Source organism: Schistocerca piceifrons, chromosome 1 (assembly GCF_021461385.2).
Source record: "Schistocerca piceifrons isolate TAMUIC-IGC-003096 chromosome 1, iqSchPice1.1, whole genome shotgun sequence".
Lineage (NCBI taxonomy): Eukaryota > Metazoa > Arthropoda > Insecta > Orthoptera > Acrididae > Schistocerca > Schistocerca piceifrons.
Window position 1 is genome coordinate 526,786,353 of NC_060138.1, and position 21,558 is coordinate 526,807,910.

At 36.8% G+C, this 21,558-nt stretch overlaps 1 protein-coding gene across 1 annotated transcript; it reads left to right on the plus strand.

Annotated features, from left to right (window-relative positions):
* The first annotated feature begins 7,223 nt into the window (after positions 1–7,223).
* Positions 7,224–9,295, plus strand: LOC124745964 (putative gamma-glutamylcyclotransferase CG2811). The gene is made up of 2 exons (XM_047248939.1): positions 7,224–7,673; positions 9,224–9,295. The coding sequence occupies exons 1-2, from the start codon at positions 7,224–7,226 to the stop codon at positions 9,293–9,295; spliced, it is 522 nt and encodes a 173-aa protein (XP_047104895.1).
* Positions 9,296–21,558: the final 12,263 nt, after the last annotated feature.

Here is a 21,558-nt window from a genome sequence, read left to right on the forward strand (position 1 = left end):
CTTAGTCGCGAGTACTTCCTGCTGAGAAGACACTGACAAAAGTGAGATCGCAGCTATGTCATATCTGTCGGCACCTTTTGAATCCATTCCCCAAATTGTTGCGTGTATGGAGGTTCGTCGGCATTTTGTAACAAAATGTCCACACCTCTCAGAAAACTGACTTATTACTCAGAGTGAAAGGAGTTAAATAAATGCACTGCAAGTTATATTGTAACAAGTGCGATTTTGTATGCAAGCAAGCAAGCTTCAGTTTGTTATAGCGTCATGCATCACACAGTAGGCAATAATGATCGGAATACTGATCGTTAAATAATGTATAAAGCTATCTATTCTGAAAGTTCATCCAGAATATTAACTTCGTCTTTGAGCGGTAACAATTTAATAAAATGTGAATTAAGTTAATTAAATTAAATTATTTAACTGTGACACAAAGGAATTAATGACATTAGCTGCCAGTGAGTATTGATTTAAAAGTATTTGTGCCCCCAGGATTCGAACCCAGGCCTCCTCCCTACGAGGCAGATGTGCTGACCACTACGCCATCTGGGCACAGCAGATAGTGTAAGTGCACAGACTATCCCAGCACCCCTCCTGTCACACCCAAATTCTCAACATATCCACACACTGCTGATTTGGTGCACCCTGTCCATTATAATAATGACTTATGGCATTTCGCAGATACCTGAAAGAATTCGAGTGTAGTGGGCATCTGGACTGAAGTGATCATTCGCCGTCCTCCCGTTAATTATGTATGTGGCGTCTGTCCTTACGGACACTTCTGAAATAACAGACACCATTTTGATCCTGCAGACATTATGAAACAAGACCAAAGGAATTAATGACATTAGCTGCCAGAGGGCATTGATTTAAATCTATGGGGGAAGCTGAAAATTTGTGTCGGTGCCAGTGGCAGCTAGTGTAATTATTTCCTTTGTGTTTTGATTCATAGTGCCTGCTTAATCGAGATGGTGTCTGTTCCTTCGGACATTTCCAAAAGAACAGACACCATATGTGTAATTTTGTTTTATTTATTAAAGTACAGTAACACAAGAAAGAGCAGACACCACGTATTTAATTCTGTTTTATTTATTAAAATACAGCAATGCGAGAAAGAAATCTGCCAGATTTTCGTCTGTCGTCTGAGAAGAATATTTTAGGAACACAAATCTGCCAGAATCAATCAAAGGTCTGCTAAACAGGCAACACTGCGAACGACATACCAGTCTCAGCCTCTGACAATGTGATTTTTTAATCATATATCAGATGCTTATTTTATAATTTCTGAATAAGGTACGTCGAATACGAACATTCGTTTCTTTATGCCATACAGAACACCAAATTTTAATCTGGTGTTGACTTTTCAAGTTAGTTTCTTCTTGTGCTGAATTTATTTAATTGGACAAAGAGCCTTGACTTTGCAGTTCTACTGCAAACATAAGTATATTTTGTTCAATCTGTCACCTATTTGTGCGTAGGATAGTATGTTTGAAATATTTCACTCCAATGGATGTACACTTTTGAAACATAATTGGATCTTAAGTTTTTCATAAGCTGGGGTGTTATCACCACTATGTTTACCTTTTTCATTATTCTAATATCTTTGATGGCACATTTATTTTTACTTTACCCGTTTTAAATCTGACGAGGCCGCTGTAGGGCGTGTCTGAGATGCCAGTGTTCTGTTTTATCACAGGATGTAAACTTTCACATCATGTGCCTTTCAGTAATAACGTAATTTGCTTTGAGCAAGAGATGCCCATTTCCACGGACTCTTTGATTTAAAGATAATATTAATGTATTTACTTAGCTATGTATAGGATAACATCTGAAAATTAATATACGGCGCATATTCGCCGATATTTAGTTGCCTGTATCTTTTGATCGGGTCGGTAAATGGGCTTCATTTTTTCACACATTTCATCTGAAGTTTACTGTAGTATAGGTCACCTTGATATAAGTGGACCAAGTGACATGTGTCGACGAATATTTATTTAGTTTGGACCTCTGAACTTAGTCCTTAACGTGCAGATTGCAGTTTCTGGATCAAGTTGTCTTCATGTGAATCTCTTACATGCATGCCCGCCGATAACGTGGGTGCGCCATGCCTCGAGCACCCACTTACATAATCTTGTCGGTGCGCCACACCCACAAAATTTTTAGTTTGATGAAAACAAACTAAGACACATATTTTTCTCTTGTCGTTATCAAAACGTAATCAATATTGAAACACTAAGATGGGAGTTAAAATTTCTGACCTCTCAAACATATATTTGTTTCAGATGTCTCTGTGCATAGGCAACCGCAACACACTCCCCGGTTCCTTGCTTTTCTCTGGTCAAGTCAAAAGCTTTCCCCAGAACAACAGTCGCACTATACTGTGAATCGAATCCCGTCTTTTCAGCTTGCTTTCATGTTGCCTTACCAGTGTCACATTATAATACGCCCACTCCATTCGTCAACAATTATTTCAAAACACCTGCTTGCCAGTATTGAGCAATAAAAAATAATCCTAGATACAAGGAAGCCGATTGTTACAGAATACCGCAGTAGCTATTTTTTTAACATAACAGCGGTGTGGTTTAAGATTTCAGGGATGTTTTTTTCACGTAATTTGTATTGTTATCGTTTTGTTCGTTGAGACAATGGCCTTGACGGACGCGGGAGTTTATAGTGTAGGCTGAAGGAGTGTTACCACATTAATCGCTAGAACAAAGAAGAGGGTCTACTGACAGGATGCGTGAAGCAAAAGCCCTTCGCCGGGCAAAAATTTTCGCACTTTTCAAACGTTGGGCGACTACTGGACGCATGTGGGATGCTGAAACACAGTACTGAGTATTGATTCTATATATAATTTCGAATTCGAACAGTTCCCTAGTTTCTATGGATAAAGTCATACGTTTGTCGTCATAATCACAGGTGGGCATTACTAACACTGCCAATAGTGATAAGCACGTTCAGCCACAAGATAAGGAACCCTGCCAGTTCCTGTAGCACATCCAAGACGTGTCAGGGAACCGTCAGGCAGGTCGTACCATAAAGGATGGGAATACACACTTCCTTGGATTTATTACGACAAAGAATTGGACAAAGTGTTCTGTGATGTGTGTACAAACGCTTTTGAGCCCAGTATAGTGCTTCCGTCGGCAACTGATACTTCTGCAGACAGGCATTCTTGTAACGCATTTGTTCGAAATGGATTTTCCCAGTGGCAAAAGGCAATTGAACGTATCAGAGTTAATGAAAAATTTACACTACACCGTTCGTCCGTGACTGCTCGGCAACTACGGAACAAGGTACAAATGTGTCATGCCTTATCTCAACAAACAAAGTAAAAGATGTGAAAAAAGCACGCAAAGCGATTTTAAAGCTAGTAACGTCCCTCCAGGTTTTACGTCAGTAGGGAATAGCCATTCGTGGCCACACCAATGAAGCATCAAATATTCATCAGCTGCTGTTACTTAGAGCAGAAGATGCTCCTGACTTGAAATCTTTGCTGCACCGAACTTCATATAAGTAGGTTTCTCACTATGCATTGAATGAATTGTCTAGTTATTATCCAACGATATACAGCAAAACTTTGTGAAATCTACTAAGGAGGCAATATATTTTCTCTTATTGTAAATGAGTCTTCCTAAATATCAGAGAAGAAACTGCTATCCATTTGTTTCAATGTCAATAAAGATCTGTTTGAATTCGGTCAGAATGTCATAAGACATTAAATACTGTATTGTCACGATGGTGCGAGCAATTTCATTGGACATTTAACAGGATTACAAAGTAGAATTACTCAGTTGGAGCCGAGAGCTGTATTTCTTCATTGTCCGGGGCGTAATTTGAATTTCGTAATAGAAGAAGCGATGCAAGGTGTTATGTGCGAGACTTTCCGGTGATTCTTCGTGAATTAATATCATTTGTAAGACATTCACTAAAGAGGCTAGCGGTGTTTCAATCGCTACAAGAAGACAACGAAAATGGTGTAGAAAATAATCACAGGCTGAATTCGCGACGATTCTGTCTTACCAGGTGGTGTGTCAGGCGACAATCACTAAAATCGTTGGAAAGTAATTCTGGTGTTCTCTTGGAATTATTGGAAGATCTGACAGAAGAAAAAAGTGAAGTCGATGGAAAGTCTAGTGGATTTTTTCAAACCTGCATCAATTCAGGCTTCTTATTTCCCTGAAAACGTTAATTTCAGTTTTCGTTAAGGCTGAGCAACTTATTCTTCACCGAGAAATCAAAACATTGGTGGAAACTTTACCCGCGAGTTTAACTTCACAAAGGCATATATTTTTTGAGTTGTGGGATGAAACCATTAGGAAAGAGGAGGAACTTAACAGTGATGAACCAGTTTTGCCAAAATGCTACAGCGAAGGCATTGCTCCTGATACGCCGGAGGAAATGTACAGACAAATAATTTTTGAAATTAATGATGTGGCTTTGAATTCGGTAAACCGTAGATGTGACTTAAAATTCTGGAACTTATTTCACAATTTGAAGCTTTTGCTATCGGTTAAATTGGGGATAATCGAATTCTGCACTTCTCTGGGGCCGACTTTGATAAAGACACGTGTGCAGAACGAAGAAAGTGGAAACGGCCAACTTGTCAATCATTACAAATATTTTAAGTAGAGAAATCACTGGTCCCAAGCGTGAAATGCTCACAGAATTTATGAAGTTTGTTCAGATGATTTTTAACTATACCTGTTACTTTTTGTACCTCTGAGTGGGCCTTTTCAGCACTCAGACGACTGAAAGCGTTTTTGCAGTCAACGACACAAAAAAGATTGAATGATTTGGAAATTATCCATGTTCACAAAGAAATGACTAAAAATAATGATATTACTAAAACTGCAAAAAAAAAAAAAAAAAAAAAAAAAAAAAAAATCAAGAAAATGTACAAATGGCCTAAAAAAGAAAGTGTTTTACACTGAAAGTTAACATATCATTATTTGGTACGCTAAGTGAGTATTTTTGTAGTTCTGTTCATAAAAAAATCTTTGCATAGTTCTTTGGTTCAAATGGCTCTGAGCACTATGGGACTCAACTTCTGAGGTCATTAGTCCCCTAGAACTTAGAACTAGTTAAACCTAACTAACCTAAGGACATCACACACATCTATACCCGAGGCAGGATTCGAACCTGCGACCGTAGCGGTCTCGCGGTTCCAGACTGCAGCGCCTAGAACCGCACGGCCACTTCGGCCGGCCCATAGTTCTTTCTCCAATAAATTACAACTCTCTGATTTGTGAAGATTTTTTCATTTTAATTAGTACGAATGTGTTATTTTCCTTTAGTAAGGTGTTCACATTGTTGCCTTTTGCAATCACTGTGCATGTTTTAAGTATATAATACCTGATATAGATCCAACTGGCATTTTGTTACAGAATTAAAAATTGAAAATTAATTAAAAAATATTATAATACAGGAAGAATCGATTAATGTTACGATTACATATTTTGAGGATATTCATTAGAATAGCTTATCCTTATAACACAAACCCACTAGCACGACAGCCCTTGCGGGATAGGGCCTGTCACTGAGACCTTTGTCTGCGCGGACAGGTAGTCAGTGAGTCGCTTAGGTCCCAGGGTTACTCCTGGTACTCATTTCAGACTTAGTAGACATCCACATTACAGTGTGGAGGGGTGTAACCTTTTGGCCTGCAATGTGCCCGGTCTGGTACTTCAGCGGCCAGCAGAAAGTAGAAGATTATAGGGGAGAGATTTTCACTCTGCAGCGGAGTGTGCGCTGATATGAAACTTCCTGGCAGATTAAAACTGTGTGCCGGACCGAGACTCGAACTCGGGACCTTTGCCTTTCGCGGGCAAGTGCTCTATCAACTGAGCTACCCAAGAACGAATCACGACCCGTCCTCACAGCTTCAGTTCCGCCAGTAGAGCAGTTGCCCACGAAAGGCAAAGGTCCCGAGTTCGAGTCTCGGTCCGGCACACAGTTTTAATCTGCTAGAAGATTACTGTTATTCTATTAAGAATTAAAATAAAATATAAACACTTAAATATGCATACTATAAACAGTAAAGTCAAACGCAGAGAAATCGTCAGATCGACACGGTTTCATAGAATCAGTCAACGCTAAATTGAGTTTTGCACAGAGTATGCAAACTGCTTGACCTTGCCGTCTCTCGTACTTCTTTGATTGCAGCAGGCCCCTCGCACCTCACAAAAGTGCAGCGCAGATTAGTTATTACAAAACAATGACGATAATGAAAATGTATATCAAAATATAACATTTAAGTAGAAAATTAACCATTATTGATATTTAGTGTACCCGATTCTGAATAATGCACATTTTTCTGAACATTTGTCATATATTTGTTCCGCAACGCTGTCAATATCCAATAAGAAGTAAAGGTGTTTAATAGTGGGCAGTCTACTCAGTTTAGCACAACGGCTATACAAGTTCGTGGTGTTACAAGTGAGCGCTATTCTGAAGTGAAAAGTTAGGAGTAAGATGGTAGCAAAATCGCCATAAATGAAATTAGGCCTGTCAATATCACAGACCATTCAAATGATTCCGCAGATTATTAGTCGGATGTGAATATGTGTTTCATATTCAATTTTTTTGTACTTCGCATGGAAAATAAATGACATTGAATAAAAAATTGGCAGTTTTTGTTATTGATAGTACAGTGATTTGACTCCTCGGTAAGCTCTACGTTTCTAATTACTTTCTACACTCGCAGTGCTGTGTTTATAGGGCAAGGAGCAAGAGATACGGAAACTTTTTTTTATAGAGGCAAAGCACTCATAGTGTGGAACTCTATGGACAAATGGGAAGTACATTTACGGTTGCTCCCATCAGCCACGGCGCCGAGAGTCAATTTGGTTTGTGTGAATAACACACTTTTTTCTTGTTAAGTACAACCATTCATAATGTAAAGCGTGGTGGTATAGTCACTCATTTGTTCAAAACTAGTTGTGTGCTCTAAAATTTATCGCTCATCTAAGGAAATAACCTGTAATCTACTGCGGATTAATTATACTGAGTAGTCCTGAATCGCCTGTTCGTCGTAGTCAATACAAAACTTAATAGTCAAGTATTAAATGGCTTTATCAACACTATGAGACCAAGACTTCCAGTGTAGGATTCTGCCATACAACACACGATGAACAAATAAAGAAAAACCTTGAATGCAGCAGGAGTTATCTTCTATGGAACTAAATATTTTCAGAATCTTTATTTCAGTGGTGACAAGATAGAATATGTCATTCTACTTGTTCGTTTATGGCACTCTGAAGAGGGACGAACCAGAACACCATTATCTTGAATATGAGACAAATGGAACCTCCAAATTTGTGTCTACAGCTCAGACTGTGAAGCGTTATCCGCTTATTATAGATACTCAGTACAACATTCCCTTCCTTATTCATCGAGAAGGTATGGGACACAGAATTTTGGGAGAAATTTACGAAGTAGATGAGCGCATGATGAAAACTATAGACGAGCTGAAAAGTCATCCAAATTTATATTGTAGATTACAAGACAGTGTTCGTATTTTCGTTGAAGATGAAGAAGATGTAAAGAATATTCCTGTGATGAAATGCTGGATGTATTTCATAACTGATCTAAAGAGAGATGTTGGTCCAGTGATGCTTCGTTCGTACCATTCTGATGGTTATCATGGAAGACCATTTTTGCTGAGAGGATCCTGTGTAAATATGGAAGATGTGAAGCATCAGTTGCATTGTTGTTGCGGAAAAAGATACGAAGGGTCAGGGGATACCAACGCCTGTTCTTGTACATTATCTCCCATGTAATAAAATAAAAAATGTATCTTGAAGACGAACTTCAAATAGAAATGCCTGGCAACTATATTCGTTTTATACGTCTTCTCGACTTGTGATGACAATTTTTGGTTTCAAGATTTGAGAGGAAATTTATACGTTGATGCATTTCAATGCCTATACAGATTAGAACCCTTTGGCTTCGTATAATAGGCTACATACTGTAGCATTAACTTATATGATAGCCAAGTGTCGTGGATACATTATTAGCAGGACTTAGCGTTACGATAGACATTATTACATAATATAGTTATGACCAATAATGCAGTACGGTTCACTGTAATACAGGTACTTTCTTTTACGATACCGGTATTTTACTGACAGAGATGCAAGATCTGCATCAGATAAAAGTACGCAGAACAGCGACAAAGTGATTTAATGTTTATGTACCGTATTTAATAAAACAGTGGGTCCATAAAAATGCCATTAACTGGAAAATTACAACAGCTAACAACTGCCATGCATTAGTGGAGGCAAATCGTTTAAGACCGCGATAATCAAACGCGCTATAATTATACTTAAAAATGAGGACACAACAGCAACTGCAGTTTTAAAACTAAATAAAACTTGACGGACATCATAAATAACAACTTAAAAAATCAGCCATATTTACTTACCGCCTCCAGAATTGAGAGTTCATTAAGCTCAAAATCAGTACCAGTAATTATATCACCGCCAGAATATAAACACCAATTTGCGCTCAGAAAAATTTACAATTTTACTGCATCAAACGCAATTTACATATATTGTTAGGTTCAGAACACCTGTGCTCCTTCTCGTTTAGTTTATCTTCTTAACAACATTTCTGAGAATAGCATACCGGTACACAAAACGTACATAGAAAAATAAATAGTCCAGTCACAACTGAAAAACCAACAGCAACCGTATACAACAAAATAGAGAAGTGCTCGATATTGACTAAATGAAAGGACTGTTTGAGAGGACACGTCCTGAGGCACCAAACAATCATCAATGTGATAAGGGGGGAGAGAGGGATTGTTGAAGGAGACTTAGGCTTGATTACTGTAAGATTAAATTGTATGTGGGTTGCTGTTAGTGTGGAATTATAAGGAGGCTCGTAGAGGATAAAGCATGGAAAGCTGCATCAAACCAGTCCTCTACCTTAAGAGCGCAACAACATGCTTCAGTGCTATAGAACAAGAAGTATTAACATACATACATCTGAGACCCCATGTGCCAGGTTATTGTAGAAAATAGCCTACACTTTGAAAAACAATAAAAAAATCTGGAGGGGTGTACTATTACTGCACTGCACCCCCCCCTCCTCCCCAAACAAAGCCACAGAGGGAGGATAGTATTATTGTCCCTCTCCCCCTCCTCCCCAAACAAAGCTGCTCATGATAAAAATATTTTGAAACTCATAAACAGTCTTCTCTTTTGATGTCATTCATTTTCAGTTCAAGGCAGTGAATGGATTTGATGTGTGGAGGATGAATCTTGAAGATGAATCTGGAAGATCAGCAGAATAGTCTGTGGCTGACATAACATAATAGTTAACAAATTTGTTGTGATCAATGAAAATCTGTGCTAGATTGAGACTTGATGTCAGAGTTCCTGCTTATTGTAAGCAGTTGCCTAAATCATTTAGCTGTCTTCCAATATCCATCACAGTTGCAATAATAGACATTTCTTCATGGTGACTAGTTTGGGACCATCATGTCCATTTTCAAACCATAGCCTTAGAGGTAAGTGTAAGCAACAGTCCACCAGTGTATGTGTGAGTAAACAAAAGTTTATTATTCATCACTAGAAATCATTATAAGAATAAAAAATGTTAAACTTCATGTGAGTATACAATTACTCCTGAGAAAAATTGTAGAAAATATACTGATTTTCTTAATGAGGGTAAATGTTACCAGTATTGTATAGAATCAACTTCACATAATGCACTATTGCACAATTTATTTATTGTTGAAACTTTGTTTTAGGAAAAGACTTGCTGCATTCGACTGGAAATAAAACACATTGTATGCTCATATGAAATTTAACATCTTGTACTCATTTAATGATTTCTATTGATGAATAACTCACATGTACATTGGTGGACTGTGTGATTACACTTATGCCTTTGACATGGTTGACCACAAGCTGCTGCTTATGAAACTCCATAAGTATGGGATTAGAGGTGTAGCCCAAAATTGATTCCATAGCTACCTTAGTCAAAGAAAGCAATATGTAGAAATAAGAAAATCAGAGACATTCAAGCACTGCAGGTCAGATATACTACATACTACAAATGGCGTCCCTCAGGTATCTGTCCTTGGCCCTGTTCTCTTCATATTGTTCATAAATGATCTCCCAGAACCCATACCAAATGCCAGCTCCTTTCTGTATGAGGATGACACAAACATCCTGATAACCAGTAGAGGTGACACATTGCAAGATGCGGTTAATGAAACTACTTGTCATTTACAATTGTGGTTTGAAGCAAATAAACTACTCATAAATTCTCAAAAAACTGTAAGTATGAACTTCCATACTAGACAAAATCTAATCCCCTTCAATGCAGTTATAGTTATTGGCAAAGATGACATTACGAACAGGCAGGAGACCAAATTTCTTGGACTTACCATCAGTAACACACTAAATTGGAAACCACATATTGAGGCATTGTCACAAAAGCTTAGTAAAACCTTCTATTTATTACGATCATTAAAAGACACAGCCAGTGTAGATACCTTGAAGCTGGTGTACCATGCCCTGTTTGAGTCTGTCTTGAGCTATGGAATAATATTCTGGGGAAAGAGCTTTGATCCTCTCACAATTTTCAAGTTACAAAAACAAGTACTAAGAATAATGAAATGTAAAAAAAGAACTGAACACTGTAAACCACTATTTCAACAGCTAAAAATCCTGCCACTGCCATGCCTCTATATATTGGAACTAGCTTGTTTTACAGTACAGCACTTGGACGCCCTCGACAGAAATGCAGACCTCTACACACGACACTAGAAACAAAACACAGTTCAAATTATAGCCTACAACACAAAATTATATGCAAATGGTGTTAAATGTATGGACATTAAAATATACAACCACCTCCCAACAGACATAAAACCAAGCAAAAACCCAAAAATAATGAGAATTAAATTAAAGGAATTGCTATTAAATCACTGTTTCTATTCTGTACATGAATTTCTTGAAACAAAATTTTAATTACTTGCAATAAGCTGTTTATTCAGTTGTAGATGTTTCTACTTAGTAAGATAATTTAATTATTGTATCTTATCTAAATTCTGTCTGTATATATGTATTCTGCTATGTGAACTATGTACCACAATATTTTAATTACTTGTAATAAGCTGTATATTCACTTGTAGATATTTATACTTAGTAAGATAATTTAATTATTGTTTGTTACTCATATTCTGTCTGTATCTCTTATATGTACTCTGCTATGTGAGTTGTGTGCCACTACTGTCATCTCTCGTCATATACCATCTGAACATAATTTTTCAAATTGACTTGTCCTATATAATATCATATCATATCAGCCAGGAAGAATGTAGCACTGAAAGCACATGTGAAATGTTATAGAAGCCTGTGCAAGAAAGTATTAATTGCAGCTAAGAAGCTTGATAATGATTCATATATTGAGAAAGGTAACAACAAAATGAAGTCAACTTGGGAGGTAATAAATAAAAATATAGGTAGACACAAAAGAAAAGATAACAGCTTTGTCATTAAAAGTGGGGGTAAAATTGTTAAGGACCCACTTCAGATTGCCAACATATTTAACAAAAATTTCACAAATATAGCCATAAATTTAATCAAAACTAAATGCAATTCCGATAGCAAGCTAAAAATCCCCATGAATAACATGACAATGTTCCTTTATCCAGTAACTGAATCAGAGGTACTAAATGCTGTAAATAAGTTAAAAAATAAAATGTCATGTGGGTGTGATGGGATTCCTGACAAAGTCATTAAGCAAAGTGCAAGAAACATAGCCTCACATCTCACTGAAATTATAAATGAATCTTTTAAGACAGGGGTGTTTCCATCAAAACTTAAAATGTCAACTATAAAGCCACTTTACAAGAACAGTGATAAATATGATGTTAGTAACATCAGGCCTTTATCAATGTTGTCAGGTTCCTCAAAAATAATAGAAAGGATAATGTATCATAGACTATACAAATTTCTTATGAAGAATAGAATATTGGTTAATGCGCAAAATGGTTTCTGTAAAAATAAATCAACTGAAATGCCATCTTCAGTTTTTTGCAACTTGCTCTAAATTCCATAAATAGAAAGGAATTAAATTGTGGATTGTTTTTAGACTTATCAAAGGCCTTTGATGTCATCGACCATAAGTTACTGCTCAGGAAGTTATATGCCTATGGATACGTGGAGTTGCCCACAAATGGTTTGAATCATATCTGTTGGACAGGTATCAGAAGGTGGAGATAAGCCATGCAGATAGGACATATTCATCAAGATTCGAGAGAGTTTTGTACAGAGTACCCCAGGGATCTGTATTAGGGCCATTACTGTTTTTAATATTTATCAATGATCTACCAAGTCAACTATCTGAAGCAGAGGCAGTACTGTTTGCTGACGATACAATTTTGTTTGTTAAAGCAAATAGTGAAGCTGACTTACAGGAAAAAGTCACATTAGCAACAGATGAAGCAGACAGATGGTTTAATGAAAACAGACTCATTGTGAATGCCAAAAAGCAACGTGGATCAACTTCAGACATATTACAAATAAAATAAAAACTAACCTTACAGTAGAACTGGGTAAGTGTAAGATTGAACAAGCATCATACACTAAATTCTTGGGAGTATGGTTTGATGAACACTTAAGATGGGAAAAGCATGTAATATCATTGAACAAAAAATTAAGTCAAACATGTTATATACTTAGAATGTTTAAAAGCTCATGTAATATTAAAACAGTGTTATGTGTTTATTTCTCATTCATGCACAATTTATTAAGATACGGTGTACAGTTCTGGGGGAACAACAGTCTAACAAAACATTTATATAGACTACAAAAGAAGGCAGTCAGAATAATAAAAGGTATAGGATATAGAGACTCTTGTAGGCATCTTTCAAAGAATTAAAAATCATGACACTACCATCCTTATACACATATGAAAGCATATGTTTCTTAAAAGAACACGAGGAATTTTCTACATTAAACAGAGAATTTCACAACTATGAAACAAGGAATAGGAATGATTTCCATAGAGAAATTCATAAAACAGCTATGTATCAAAGAAGTGTACTATACCAACCCAAAATCCTCTACAGTGCTCTCCCCAAAGAACTAAAAATAATACCAAAACTGCACATATTTAAAAGAGAATTAAAAAACATGTTATTGAGCAATAGTTTTTACAGTACTGAAGAGTTTATGAATCATTAACAATAAAAGTGCAGTTAATATTTCCCTGACATAATAAATATGTGTAATTGCTCACATTTAAATACTTGCTGTCTCTATGAAAGTGTGAAACAGTGTTAATGCAAGAATGGAAATAATCTTTGTTGTGAGAATCACGAGCTTTTTTTTTTACGTTGTTATCCTACTTGTATATTTTTATGTTAATGTTCTTATAGTTCTATTATAATTATAATGTCTAAGTGACAAGTAAATTCAATTATAAATTTTCATGTACATGTAATTGTAATGTTTATTGACAAGTCCTATGTCATTTTGATGATGTACCACAAGGACGCTAATAAATTGAATTGAATTGAATTGATGTGCTTTGCTGTACAAATTGTATGATCTACAGGACCAATAATAAATTAAATCAAATCAAATCAAATTTTGGTCTGAAAATGGATGTGATGGCCCAAAACATATCACCCAAAGAAAGACTATTTTTGCAACTGTCATGGGTATTGGAAGAAAATGAAAAATATTTAAAAGACTACAAAATTAAGTGACTGTAATTCAGACTTAACAGCACTGCATTGGGAAGCAAGAAGGAAAATGACAATAAGTCAAGTGCCAGAACATTAAAACAATGGTAATAATAATAATACGACTTAGTACATTAAATTCTCACAAGGCTGTTTAGCATTACCAGATTTGAGAGAAGATATTATTTTGGGACTGGAATGGATTATTAAGTCAAGGTGGTATTTACAAGTCCTACAACCAGAATTTCTTTAATAACAAAAACAGTTATTCAAAATTGTGCAACTAGGAATAGTCAGACGAAAGGGTAACTCATACTTTAGACAGGGGATGTGCTGTTTGGTGAGCAAGGTAGTAGAACTGTAGAGGCCAAATTAGAAGTGGCTGAAAGTTTACATGTGGGGTGGAAAATAAAACTGAAGGAAATACTGTGTGAATATTATGATGTATTTTATGAAATACCAGGGAAGTTAGAAATTAAGAGTTCAGGTTAAAGCTGAAGCTGTAACAACCTATCTTTATAAATTCACAGGGTACTTCTTTTTCAGAACCAGAAGTGGTAGAGAGATAGTTGCAAAAAGTGAAAAGCTAGAGGATAAGACAGAGGAACAGTAGTAAATTCAGCAAACCTCTTGTTGTTGATTTTTTAAAAAAGACAGGGGCATAAGGCATGTTGTTGATTCTAGATATTGCAATAAATTTTTACAGAGAGCAATTAATCATCATGAGAATACTGATGAATTGTTGTACAAATTTGAACATGTTAAATTCATGACTAGTTTAGAGCTTACTTCTGGATTTCACCAAACTCCTCTTGAACATGGTTCTAGAAAATAAACTGCTTATCTGTAATGGGGGTAAATGTTAGCAATATTGTATGGATTCAGTTGTACTTAATGTATCTGTTGCTGAATTTATTTGTGGTTAAAACTCTGATTTACGAAATTTTTTGCTTGCTAAATTAACTGTTTGTGTAGATGATAATTTAATTTCAGGGAAAATGGGAAGGAACATATTGCATTGTTAAAGAAAGTCTATAAAATTTTAGGAAAAGAGATCAATTTCTAAAATTTGATTGTAAATTAGTTGTGAAAAATCTTAAGTATCTATGGCACAGCATTTCAGAGAATGGAATTTCGTCTGACAAAGAAAAACATTAGGGCCATTTTAAAATTTCTCATTCCAAAAACTAAAAAGCAATTGAAATCATTCTTTGGGTTCTGTAGATTGTATGGGAAATTTCTTAAAGAAATAAAAAATAGTTGCCAGTAGGCTTTTGAAGAGATCAGGAAAATTGTATACAGGCGAGCTTTATCAATGCATTTTTACCTTATGACTGATAGCAGTGACACAGGTGTAGGAACATATTTATTTCAGAGGAAAGATGTTGATGTGAATGTTCAACACAGATTCATAGCACTTGCCAAAGAGCTTTGTAAGGTCTTCAGAAATGTACAGCAAACGATTTTTAGCTATATAATGAGCTTTCAACAAATTTAAGAATTATTTATTGGATCATTAAATCATAGTTTACTCAGATCACAAAGCACTGTGTTGTTCTTGAGAGAGTGTAAACTCTATCACAGTGGACTTACTAGGTGGATATCATTTCTCATTTTTTTGCTTCACAGTTATTCAAAATCTTTCAAATCTCCATAATACATTGGTGTAAGAATGGTGTTTCCTATAGTTTCAGTTCTTTGCGGTTATTGTTACACTTGAACATATAAACAAGTATCAACTTCTAGACAATCACAAGCAATTTCCTATAGATCTCTGTTGAACATCAGGGGCATGTTATCAATGATGGATGTATACCAGCTTCATCTTTATCTCACCAGTCTTCTCCAAAAACAGTTTTACTAGTTTTCAATGAATCGTCAACATCTTTTTTCTTGTCATCTGAGATTGGATGTTTGAGAAGTACTTCAGCTCTTGGTTTCAGAAGAGACTTCCTCTCTTGTACATCTTGCTGGGAGTAGCAGAATGCTGTTGCCTCCACTTCAGTATGAATGTTTCCCATAGCTTTGTTCTTGTATATGAAAATTCATTTCATTTCACTTGTGTGGTATAAATTCATAGGCCTTTAGACAGGAATTTTACGTCTACCTCTCTCTAATCTTCACTAAGGTTTCTTATTTCACCCACTGACTAGTAGACTTCATTATATTCCTCTTTTTTTTACAATTATTGACCTTTTTCATAGAAGTTTCTCTATTCTTTCAAAAATGCGGTCAGCAGTTAAGTAACTGTGTCTCAAACTGAAAATTAGAGATTAATTTCTTGAACAGAACAATCATGTCTTCCAAGAAATTGCGTGAGGGTATGATGAATGATATTGTTCTTGTTTTGTGCCACACACCCATCACAGAAAAGTTTAACCTCAGTAATTTGTTTAAAGTCAACAGATTCTTAAAAATGCAACAAGGCAGAAGCCACTTCTGCTGCACCACATGTTGCCAACTATTCCACCCATGTATTAAATACAGGATCCACTGATTTCACATTGACAATGCACAAACAGGAAAAAAATTTGTTGATGCTCTTCAAGGGTATGCAACTAGATTTCATTGTCCTGATGATACAATATTTTGATGGTCTAATTTACAATCATGCAGGAACTGAGGTAATATCAGATATGGTGGCTCATTTATGCCCTGGTAACAGGTGATGCATGTACACAAGAAGTGAAAGAGTTGCCTCTGCGAAGTGAATAATTGCAGCAGCACCACTGGTAGAAACTAACAAAAGTGATGAATCACAAATTTAGGTCGAGCCAGTCTAAAACCAGACCTTTACTGTTTTATATCTGATAAAAAAGGATGCTACAACTAGCAATTTGAACCATCATGTGAACCAACAATGGACACTTGTAAATCAGTTGCTTTTTTACCCTTTGTGGGGAGTATTTCTTCTAAACTTTCATGAATCCGCAGTACGATATTAAGCATCCTTTTGCCTTTGGCCAAAACTAGAGAGTTCAAGATGATTTGGGATTGAGGAAGCCAAGGGTATAAAAAATTCCCTGTACTGTGGAAGGCTTGTGTTGGCCAGATTGTTTATATAGTTCATGACCGATGTATGGCATTTTGACTTCATACACACATCTAAAAAAACTGCCATCGCGGAACATTGTCTCAATGAAGGGCAGTCATTTAAAGAGATGCAAATTATTAAATTATTGCTCTGACTTCCCATTACTGGAACTATGTAGTTAAGGAATCCATTGAAATAAGATTATTCTATGACATTATTAATAGAGGTAAAAAATTTTCCTTAAGCAAGATGTGCTATCCTATTTTATCACATATGACACAAAAATGGTCTGGTTTTTGACTGAATGCATCTTAATTTGCAATTCATCACTTTTGTTAGCTTCCAATGCTGGTGGTGCTGCAATTCTTCACTTCAGAGAGGGCATCCTTTCCATTTCTCTCACACACAATGCAACTTGTTCCCAGAATATAAAGAGCCACTGTATCTGATTTTACCTCAATTCCAGCACGATTGTGCATCTGCAATCTCTGCTCAAGATAGCAGTCAGTTGGAGCACCAAAATATCGTGTCATCAGGATGATGAAATCTGGCCACATAGCCATGAAGAGCATGAACATTTATTATGCCAGAAAAATCTACGCAATCAGAGTAAAGAAATTATCTCCCATGAGTAAAATGCTTCTTGTCCTGGACTCTTGGACAACGGTTGCACCCGTTCTGGGGCAAAACATATCTCTGCTCATTCTCTTCCCCTAAAATTTTGTAGAAAGCGTTTGGTTTTTTCTTATGAACTCTTTTCTGTGTGATAAGTTCACCTTTTTCTTCTTTGAAACCACCTTCATTTTACTGTTGATTCTTGGAAAGAAACTGCAAGAATCAGATGCAAGCTTTCTATATTATATTCATCCATGAATATTCTGTGGAACTTACATACAGACATTCTGTTGTCATTAGTCACAGGTTTGTTATACAGTACACTTATCTGTTTTATATTTAGTTAATTGTTCAGATGAAGCCATTGTGATTTTTGTCTGTTGTTGTGACTTCCACCGCAATGCAAATTGTCTAACACTGTTCCTCTTCTTTGTAGATTTGTAACTGTCATGATCACCCCTTTTATCACTTTGACTTCTTTTTTTCCACTTTGCCATTCAGCTGAGTAACATTCATGAAAAATTTCTTACACACTTGGATATATCTTGCAATTAGTGGAAAGAGTGTAATTAACATTAAAGTTCTGGGGTTTATTTTCCCATGAATTATTTAGAGATCATTTCTGTTGAACAGTTTTTAATGACATCATTTGTACTACCATTCTCTCTTGAACTGCTTTGTCTGAGGTTGGTAAATTAACTGTCTAAGGTGCTACACATCTTGTGAGTGTATTTTAAAACTGTTCTGTTTGTTTTTATGTGAACACGCATGAAAAGAGTGAAAGCTGGTTGGTGCAACATACATCTACATCTACATCTACATCCATACTTCACAAGCCACCTGACAGTGTGTGGTGGAGGGTACCTTGAGTACCTCTATCGGTTCTCCCTTCTATTCCAGTCTCGTATTGTTCGTGGAAAGAAGGATTGTCGGTATGCCTCTGTGTGGGCTCTAATCTCTCTGATTTTATCCTCATGGTCTCTTCGCGAGATATACGTAGGAGGGAGCAATATACTGCTTGACTCTTCGGTGAAGGTATGTTCTCGAAACTTTGACAAAAGCCCATACCAAGCTACTGAGCGTCTCTCCTGCAGAGTCTTCCACTGGACTTTATCCATCATTTCCGTAATGCTTTCACGATTACTAGATGATCCTGTATCGAAGCGCGCTGCTCTCCGTTGGATCTTCTCTAGGTCTTGTATCAACCCTATCTGGTACGGATCCCACACTGCTGAGCAGTATTCAAGCAGTGGGCAAACAAGCGTACTGTACCCTACTTCCTTTGTTTTCAGATTGCATTTCCTTAGGATTCTTCCAATGAATCTCAGTCTGGCATCTGCTTTACCGACGATCAACATTATATGATCATCCCATTTTAAATCACTCCTAATGCGTACTCCCAGATAATTTATGGTATTAACTGCTTCCAGTTGCTGACCTGCTATTTTGTAGCTAAATGATAAAGGATCTATCTTTCTGTGTATTCGCAGCACATTACACTTGTCTACATTGAGATTCAATTGCCATTCCCTGCACCATGCGTCAATTCGCTGCAGATCCTCCTGCATTTCAGTACAATTTTCCATTGTTACAACCTCTCAATACACCACAGCATCATCTGCAAAAAGCCTCAGTGAACTTCTGATGTCATCCACCAGGTCATTTATGTATATTGTGAATAGCAACGGTCCTATGACACTCCCCTGCGGCACACCTGACATCATTCTTACTTCGGAAGACTTCTCTCCATTGAGAATAACATGCTGCATCCTGTTATCTAGGAACTCCTCAATCCAATCACGCAATTGGTCTGATAGTCCATATGCTCTTACTTTGTTTATCAAACGACTGTGGGGAACTGTATCGAACGCCTTGCGGAAGTCAAGAAACATGGCATCTACCTGTGAACCCGTGTCTATGGCCCTCTGAGTCTCATGGACGAATAGCGCGAGCTGGGTTTCACATGACCGTCTTTTTCGAAACCCATGCTGATTCCTACAGAGTAGATTTCTAGTCTCCAGAAAAGTCATTATACTCGAACATAATACGTGTTCCAAAATTCTACAACCGATCGACGTTAGAGATATAGGTCTATAGTTCTGCACATCTGTTCGACGTCCCTTCTTGAAAACGGGGATGACCTGTGCCCTTTTCCAATCCTTTGGAACACTACGCTCTTCTAGAGACCTACAGTAAACCGCTGCAAGAAGGGGGGCAAGTTCCTTCGCGTACTCTGTGTAAAACTGAACTGGTATCCCATCAGGTCCAGAGGCCTTTCCTCTTTTGAGCGACTTTAATTGTTTCTCTATCCCTCTGTCATCTATTTCGATATCTACCATTTTGTCATCTGTGCGACAATCTAGAGAAGGAACAACAGTGCAATCTTCCTCTGTGAAACAACTTTGGAAAAAGACATTTAGTATTTCGGCCTTTAGTCTGTCATCCTCTGTTTCAGTACCATTTTGGTCACAGAGTGTCTGGACATTTTGTTTTGATCCACCTACCGCTTTGACGTAAGACCAAAATTTCCTTTATGCTTTTTGAGTCTTTCTTGATCATCATTCTGCAACACTCAATTGCAGTCTTCAAAGGATATGTTCTTGGGCCATTTTAATGCCTCATTACCATGCTGACTTATATATTATTCCGATTTTGGCCATCTAGGGACCGCGTTAAACAACTATTTTTCAATGTACATTTCTCCTATTGCGCTCCTCCTCTTTTCTCTTCTGCCAATATGTCTTCATCCTCTCTCTGTGCTGCTCCCTTCGGTCTTCTGTCCACACTGTTCCTCCAGTTCTTCCCTTCTTCACTTCAAATCCTTCAAAACGTTGAATTTTGTCTCTCATTAAGTCTCTGTTGGTTATATCATCTTCTCCTATACCCATCTCCTCTAAGTCTGCTTTGACTTCTTTGAACCAGGTAATTTGGGTTCTGGGGTTCTTGTCAAAAAACATGAATATTTTCTTTGTCAGCCTTTCATCATTCATTCTTTTCAAATGGGCGTAAAAGCTTACTCTTCTCTTCCTCATAGTATCTCCCACTTTCTCAATTTTGTCATACACTTCTCTATTACTTCTAAGCTTCCAAGTCCCATTCTCAAACCTCGGCCCAAGTACTCTTCTAATGATTTTTCGCTCCTTTTTTGCTATAGCTTCCATTTCCTTGTTAGTGTTCATTGCTAAACATTCAGATGCATACAGACACTCTGGCTTAATCACAGTGTTGTAGTGCCTTATTTTTGGGTTAATTGATACTGACTTCTTGTTGTACACATTCTTTGTTAGCTGGAATACCATTTCCATTTTTCTTGTTCTTGTTTTATTTCCTTCTTTATCTGAAGCATTGGGCTGGATGATCTCCCCTAAATATTTGAAATTAGAAACCTTCTTTATCTGGCCATACTTTGTAATCATATTGTTCGGTGCCTCTTTTACATTGGTTAGGTACTCTGTCTTTTCAAAGGAGGTTTTCAGTCCTGCTTTTCCTGCTGTTTCATTCATAATATTGATCTGTTTGACTGCTTCTTCCAAACTTCCTGCCAGAATCGCTAAGTCATCAGCAAAAGCGAGGCAATCTACTTCTAATCCATCCTTTATTCTTCCTAATCTGATTTTTTGTATTCCTTCTTCAGTTGTTTTCTTCCTCCACTCTCTAATAACTTTTTCTAACACACAGTTGAATAGGGTAGGTGACAACCCATCTCCTTGTCTTAATCCTGTTCTGATTTTGAATGGTCTGGATACCTCACAATGGAACTTTACTTTTGCATAGGTATCCGTAAGTGTTTCTTTGACGATTGCGACTGTTTTCTTGTCTGCTCCAAACTCACTAAGGATGTTAACCAAGGTTGTTCTGTCAACGGAGTCGTATGCCTTCTTGAAGTCAACAAACGTGATAAAGATGTCTTTTCCTCTTAATCGTCTATATTTAATAATTAACTTCAAGTTTAAAATTTGCTCCACACAAGATCTTCCCTTCCTAAAGCCTGCTTGGTATTCACCAATTCCTTGATCAAGTTGTTTCTCCAATCTGTTTTGTAGGGCCTTAGATAGAATTTTATACATTACCGGAAGTAAAGATATCCCTCTGCAGTTATTTGCATCGGTTTTATCCCCTTTCTTGAAGATGGGGTGGATTAATGCAGTTTTCCATTCTTCCGGTATACGTTCCGTTCTCCAAATCTCATTGATTATTCCCAGTA

Coding starts and splice junctions, on each gene's coding strand:
- LOC124745964 (XM_047248939.1), top strand. CDS start 7,224: ATGTCATTCTACTTGTTCGTTTATGGCACTCTGAAGAGGGACGAACCA. Junction 7,674..9,223: donor TTTTGCTGAGAGGATCCTGT/GTAAATATGGAA, acceptor ATTCATTTTCAG/TTCAAGGCAGTGAATGGATT.